At 53.0% G+C, this 6904-nt stretch overlaps 1 protein-coding gene across 1 annotated transcript; it reads right to left on the bottom strand.

Moving 5' to 3' along the window:
* Positions 1-146: 146 nt before the first annotated feature.
* EIF2B2 (eukaryotic translation initiation factor 2B subunit beta) lies at positions 147-6366 on the bottom strand. The gene is made up of 8 exons (XM_068398130.1): positions 6110-6366; positions 5360-5480; positions 4649-4797; positions 3702-3865; positions 3345-3440; positions 2305-2442; positions 1545-1611; positions 147-631 (listed from the first exon to the last, which is right to left on the bottom strand). Exons 1-8 carry the CDS (start codon positions 6270-6272, stop codon positions 474-476), a joined length of 1056 nt encoding a protein of 351 aa, XP_068254231.1. The 5' UTR covers positions 6273-6366; the 3' UTR covers positions 147-473.
* Positions 6367-6904: the final 538 nt, after the last annotated feature.

Genomic DNA, 6904 nt, shown 5'->3' with positions numbered 1-6904 from the left:
TTGATGACAATTGCCAATGGCTTTCTATCACATTCATAGGTGAAAGCACGCTTTAAAGCCTGCTACTGCATCATAGGTGCAGGGAACTCACTACACTGGTAAAACTCCTGCTAAAGAAACAAATGAACTGTATACGGAAAACGTGCTTAACAGCGAGATCACTGTAAACAGCCTTTATTGCAGCACGCTTTGAAGTAACAGCTTAGCTGCCCCAGAGTTACACGCATGCCTTGCTCTTTCAAAATCAAAAAGTGGGTTAACAGCTCCACAGGGCTTGTAACACAGCACAGAGATCAATACCTGTACAAGAGCTCTGCCTTCTGTTGCTTTTGGGTAGGAAAGACACTGTGCTGAGCAAATTCCCCACTGATTCCCCACAGCAACCAGTCTTTGCAACATACACTTTAATTAGCTGCTGTATCTTTCTAAAGAGAAAGATAGGAAAAGCCTGGAGAGTGATGTGCTTCACGGTGTTAGAGTTCATAGTCATCTGGATGGTAGAGCTCACTCATGAGGCGGTAGATGTAGGAAGGCGCGTTACCCCCAATGTTAGAAATGAAGAGAGTAATGAGCTCTGGAGGGACGTAGTCAAACACTGGGCAGTGAACGTTGATCTTTGCCAGGATCTCCCCTGTAAAGTGAATAGCAGCAATATTAGACAAAGCAACTCAAAGAAAGTAAATTTAGCCTTCTGCACATCTTCCTGAGCCCCTGAAGAAACTGGCTTTGCACATGCCACCCTAAAGTCAGTACTGGGACATCCTGAATCCTTTACTGGGACATCCAACTTCCTCAATGATGTCGTTGAATTACAGGTACACAAGGATGAGTGGCAGCACTCTCTTTTGGTAGTTTTTACTGATAGTAACCCCAAATCCCCTCTGATGTAGATTTACTAATTGCCAGAAAACCTGCCAGTATGTAATTAGAATGCAAGAATCCTGATGCTGCCAAAGTTCAACAGAAGCTTGGAAGGCCAAAACCAAAAGCCTGTGCCAAACCTGGTATCTTCATTTCAAAAGTTTGTCACATAGAAATGGGGCTTTGAAAGAGACTTTACTATCTGAAAATGGGCTTGGGAGCTGATGCCTTTCTAAAGACGGTGCTTGTGTGGGAAGCCCACTGCAGAGATACTGGGTTTCAACAAGTGGATCACATAACGAAGCTTCAAGAAGTTAACATGAGTTGTAGGAAGGAAAGGAAGCTGCCCTCAGTGTTGGACATCTGCTCTGTCCCACAGGAAACTGCCACCTGCCTGGTGCCTTTATCACAATCCTATAACAAAACACTATTTCAGAGCAGAAGCAAAAGTACAGATATAGTGTTCAAAGGAAATCCTTTTTCTGTCTTTTTTGTAATAGAAAGTTAAGTATAAAATAGGATGGTTCCCAGCACTTTCTTCTGCTTAAGACAATAGGAAAGGAATTTTTGTCTTGGGTTACAGGACAGACCTACGTTTAAATTTTCTGTGAGCTATTAAAAAAAAAAAAAAAAATTTATAGCCTGAACCAGCGTGACCAGCCTGTATAAAGAAGAACCAGTACCTTCTGTGAACGGCAGCACTTCCTGTGGTGACACAAACTTGTGGAATGAATCTTCTTCGTTAGGGAACTGAATGAGAAAGAGTACAGGAAGGTCAGGAAAAAAAGAGACTGCCTCATTATCCTAGTGAAAACAGATCCGGGATGCTGGAAGAAACTAAAGCAGAGGAAGAAGACTAGCCAGGTGACACTACGTCTGTTTAATAGTGCTTGTGCCTAGACCCTCTGTAACATCTACAGGTGAAAGGTTTTTCCTCAGAGCTTTTAGAGTCTTCTGTGCCCTGGCTGCCCTTCTGCAAAGCCTAGAGAACTTGAGCAGAGAAGTGACTTCCTCAGTCTGCATTTTCATCTGACAATACTGAAAGAGTACTGAGTGTAAGAAACAGTTCAGAGCATCTCCATCTACCTCCTCTGTCAGTAGAGAGGGTCTTTCAACACTGAAGATATAAACTGAAATCGCTGCGGTTGCAGAAAAGTATGGTGATGTCAGTCTGTAGTAGGCAGTGGTCTACATCCTTATACCCAATGCACTGCTTACTCAGCAAACGTGGCAGAGGAGGGTGCTTCAAGGAGATCCTGAGGTGTGTCAGATTTGGGTGAGGATCTCCTATCTGAAGTAACAGCACTAGATGGGGGAGATGGCTCATGTCCCAACCTCGCCTTGGGACAGGGTGGTGGTCTCCACCCTAAGCTTCTGCAAGCATAAAATCAGCCCCCATCTCTGTGTAGAGCAGATGCAGTCCTGAGGAGCTGCTGTACTTACCTGTGGTGAAAGCTTGAACATGGGGGCACACACGATGAGCGGAGTGGAGTGGTGTTTCGCTGCCAGTGCCAGAGTGTGAGTCCCACTCACAGCAATCAGGGCGCCGTTGGCCAGGATTGTCTTTGTACCAATGATGACCTTAAAAGGCAAATCAGCATTAGATAGCATGTTCCATGGCAAACTGGGGAAGGAACGCTTCCTGGCTCGGACCCTGCCCAATGAGCTGGAGGAGGAGTTTGTCAGAACAGCCAGCCAGCCAAAGACTGGAGTTACAGGGCAGCTGGATGCCTCATCTGTTTCATCTGGCACTGGCTCTGCACTGAGACGTTCCTCTCTAGCAAGAGCATGACTCCAGCACGGTGAGGCCAGCACAGAGAACTTCACAGGACAAATGTATGTTCTGCTGCAGGGAACACTGGGCAGAAACTGGGCTGTGTTCCCTGCTGTTCTACAAGCCTGCAAAATAAGCTTTGTACAAGTAACTTGACTGCTGGCTGCAACAATTCCCTGCTGTAAAATGGGAATAATGTAAAGCAGCTTAAAATACAGTGGTGTGACTGGGTTTTATTATGTTACAAGCACGTTTTTGTTTTTGTTTTTGTTTTTTAGTTTGGGATGCCAAGTCTTCATCCCTAAAAGTACAGAAGAGGTCTGTTCTAAGACACACCTTGGTGATTCCCTTCACCACCCATCTTGTGTTCCACACAAGAGGAGTTTCTCCCCTTTGGAAATGCTGGTTTTTTGTTCCATCTTCTTTAAAAAACGTGAAGTTAATCCTTTGATGCTTTGCTGTCTTGCTTTCTTGTAAGTGTTCTGCCTGTTAGCCACTAAGGCAGAAAAACCTATCACCATGCAGTTAAGTCATTGTACTGCCTTGGGATTCCACACTGAATCTCCACCCCAGCTGTAAATAGGGTCTACTACAATTTCGAGTCTTCAGTGAAGAAACACATCCATCACTGCTGGGACCTGCAGCTGGTCTGGGAGGCCTAAGCTCCAAACCTGCCATGAACTCCCTCCTCCAGTGGAGCCCTCCTTACCTTGTTGACTCGAGACATGACAGCAAAAATAGCTGCATCACTCATGACAGTAGTTTCAATGTTCTCTTTAGACAGTCGGACAGCCATTTCATGACCCTAAAAAGAGGGAGAATCCAATTGGTCCCCTGGGACATAGCTCCTGCACTGCAGTTGTGGAGATAGTCGCACTCAATTCTTGTCTGAACCATAAAAATACTGAGCACAAATACAGCCCTCCAACTGAAGGACGTGGGGTAGGATAACAAGCTGTCTTCAGAGGAACTTCTGTAATGTTCAGCTTGCCTCCAGAGACAAGAGTTCAGTAAGGATCCGTGGGACAACATAGCGCCTGGAGAAGACAACTGGCCCAGGCCTTACCTGGCAGAATGGCGCACACTCCGCCACGATGACTTGGAACTTCCGCTTGCGGGCAGCTTCCTTCAGGAAGGCCTCAACGGTGCGCGAGTAGCCAATGGTCATGATCACCTCATTGGAGTGGATGTGCTCCAGCGCCTGCATGGCAATGTTATCAGTGGTGCCCTCTGTAAGAGATGGAAGCCGTGGGTGGAAAAGCAGCCAGGAAAAGCAACACTTGTGCTACCAGGGCCGACCTCCAACAAGACCATTTTTTACTAAAGCAATGCTATGAGCACTGGTGGAGCAGGAACAGCTTTTCTCCCTGTTCTTTTTACCAGTGGAGAGGGACCAAGAAGCTGGCCCTTGAACACCCTGTGCTCCCTAACTACTCATAGAAAGAGCTGTATTGAAAACTCCATCACAAGGGGAGTGGATTGTGTCAGCACTGCTCCACATAACCACCATGCCCACACAACAACTAGTGACAGAAATTCAATGGTTTTACAGTCCAACAGCACTAGAACTACATGGAAAGGAGAGGCAGGGCAACCTGGGCCTCAGAAGGAGAGTCAGGTGCCTGATTTGTCACAAGATCGCAAAAAAAGGAAAGTGTACCACAGCGCTTTGTGACAAGGGTCAGGTTATATGTGCATAAGGATTAAGCCCAACCTTAGCATATTTCTGATACTTTTCTTCAGAGGACTCAACTCAAGACTTCCCAGAAGACCAAGAGCACAGGCCAATAGCAACCCCCCCATACTGTTCCCGCCACAATGTTCCACCCATCTCCCTGTAAGCCAAACAGGACTTAAACTAAGTCCTGGGAGCAGCATGACTTCAGTTCCTTAGTTCCTTCAGATTAAACCTCCCAGATCCTTGTTGTTTTCTTTCCCCCTAAGAGGAAAGGGAAGCATCAGTCCCATCCCATAAGACGCTCCACTCATGCGGCAGTTCAGACCCATCCATACCTAGCTCTATTAGCAGCTCATTAATAGCTTCAATAACATTAGCTCTGAGAGGAGGATAAGGGGTGCTGAAATCCTCACTCAGTCCTCCGGAAGTCAGGAGTTTGTGCAGAGATTCTTGCTGGTCGCTTTCTTCACTGCGCCCGTGAAGCCTGCGGAGAGAAGCAGCCCTTCAGCCTCGGGAGAGAGCACAGGGGCACAGCCAGGCTGACTAGTGTCCCCACACCTGGATGTGAACAGAGAGGAAGGAAAAACACACGCAGGAGGTGCACCGCACCACGCCAAAGAGCTTCCCTAGCTCTCTCAGGCAGAAAGACACCCAAAGCTCTGCCAGGGAGCGCCTTCCTAAGTCATGTGCAAACACTGCAGCCCACAGACGAGGAGCAGGCTCAAGGCTACTGCTCCAGTAGGATGGACCCTCCTGGGAACACAAGGAGAGAACAGTCTGAGAGCAGGGCACAGACTGTTCTCATGCACCCACAACACATACGCCAAGCGGAGTTTCACTAGAGGAAATGTTATCAGCTATGCTGAAAATTACATTTGATGTCATTTTCCTTTGATGTTAAACGCACTGAATCTCTCTATAGGAGAGGTGGGAAAAGGAGGTGGTGGGAACTGAAGGGGTCTCACAGAAGCAGCAGCACACACTGCGTGGGAGGGCTGTTCAGGGCTTCGGGGAGGGGTACAGGCAGCAAGAGAGGGGCGCTTCACCTGCCATACTCCTCCCGAATGACCTTCAGCACTCGCCGCACCATGTTGCCCACGGTTGTCTCAGAGGGCTGGGCTGCCGTCATCCTCTGGCCCTCTGTCCGGATCAGATCCATGAGCTCCCCTGAAAGAGGGGAGGGCCTTGGTTACCGCTGCCCAGAGCAAACCCGTGCGAGCGTCGCACCGACGCACCCACCCCACAGCAGCCCTACGGCCAGAGGCTGGCTCTGGCACCAGGAACGCAGCACTGAGAAAGAGGACAAAGATGTGAGCAGAAAGCCACCGCAGAGCAGTTCCTTCCATACGGTTTTCTGCAGGATGAATCTCTCGGACGCGACTAGAACTAGAAACTTACGGGAGCCCACGAGCAGCAGGTTTAGTGAGCGAGGAAACTGCCCGCTGCCAGCACAGGCAGCGCTCGCACTGACGCCACGGAGGAAAGAGCGGGGCTGAAGCGGGGCACACTCGTGCAACCCCTCACGACACCCGTAAGCACAGCGGGCTGCCAGGGGCTGCGGTGCGGCAAGACAAGTGCTGCGAACCCAGACCCGCCGGCAGCCGCCAGCGAAGCTCCCGCTCCGCCGGGCCCCGGCGCCACCGGCGTTGCCCCGGCCCTGCCGCTCCCTCCGCACCCGATGGCCGTGACCGGAGCGCCGGGCCCAGCAGCAGCGCGGCCCCGAGGCGCCGCCGCCCCCGCCCTCCTGCAGCCCCCCCCGCCGCCAGGCCCTGCCGCCGCCGCCGCCCGGCCCTCACCGGCCCGGCTCCATCGCCCGTGCGCGATGATCTTCCGTAGCAGCGACAGCGTCTGCCGCGCCGTGTCCTCGGAGCGCGGCCGCTCCCCGCCGCCCCGCAGCCGCGCCACGAATGCCTCGATCTGCTCCGACAGCTCCGAGCCGCGCTCGGCGGCTCCCGGCATGATGGCGGCGGCGGCGGCGGCAGCGCTCCGCACCGGCTGGGCCCCGCACCGGCTCGGCCCGCAGCCACACGCTCCACTTCCACTTCCACTTCCACTTCCGCCGTCCCGCTTCCCCATTGGCGGAAGCTGCCAAAGCGCTCCCTCCGCCCAGCGGCCGAGCAGCCAATGAGAAGTGCGACTGGCGGGTGGGCGGGGGCTCGGGCTCTCTCGTAACTCGGGAGACGGGCAGTGACCCCTGACCCCGCTTGCCGCGCCGGACACCGCCCGCCGCGCGGGGTCTTGTGGGACGGCGGTGGGCCGTGCCCCGAGGGAAGGGTCGCGGAGGGGCGGTGGCGGCGGCCGGGCCTCGGTGCCGGCGTCTGGTGGGGGTGCGGAGGTGTTGGAGCCGGGCGGGCGGGAGGCAGGCAGAGGCAGCCTCTCCGGGGCGGTGCTCCTGAGGTGGGCACCGGGCCCGGCGTGGCCCTTCCCGGCGCAGCTCGGGCGGTGCGCGCTGGCCGCTCCCTCGAGCCGGCGCGGAGGGAGCAGCGAGGTTCTCTCCGCCTGGGGAGGCGCCCGGCCCGCACGCCGTCGTTGACGCCTCTGCCCAGGGGAATGGTGCGGGCCGGCGTCAGGGAGGGCCTGCGGGAGGGACG

The sequence above is a fragment of the Nyctibius grandis genome, chromosome 4 (genome assembly GCF_013368605.1).
Source record: "Nyctibius grandis isolate bNycGra1 chromosome 4, bNycGra1.pri, whole genome shotgun sequence".
In the NCBI taxonomy this organism is placed as follows: Eukaryota; Metazoa; Chordata; class Aves; order Nyctibiiformes; family Nyctibiidae; genus Nyctibius; species Nyctibius grandis.
The sequence above is the reverse complement of the archived record's forward strand: the minus strand, read 5'-3'. Positions and strand labels throughout refer to the sequence as shown.

Excerpts from the sequence above, each read along its gene's own strand:
- EIF2B2 (XM_068398130.1), bottom strand. The coding sequence starts at position 6,272 with ATGCCGGGAGCCGCCGAGCGCGGCTCGGAGCTGTCGGAGCAGATCGAG. Across the intron at positions 3,441-3,701 it reads AGTGTGCGCCATTCTGCCAG|GGTCATGAAATGGCTGTCCG; the intron begins GTAAGGCCTGGG and ends CCCTCTTTTTAG. Across the intron at positions 632-1,544 it reads AGTGCTGCCGTTCACAGAAG|GGGAGATCCTGGCAAAGATC; the intron begins GTACTGGTTCTT and ends TTCACTTTACAG.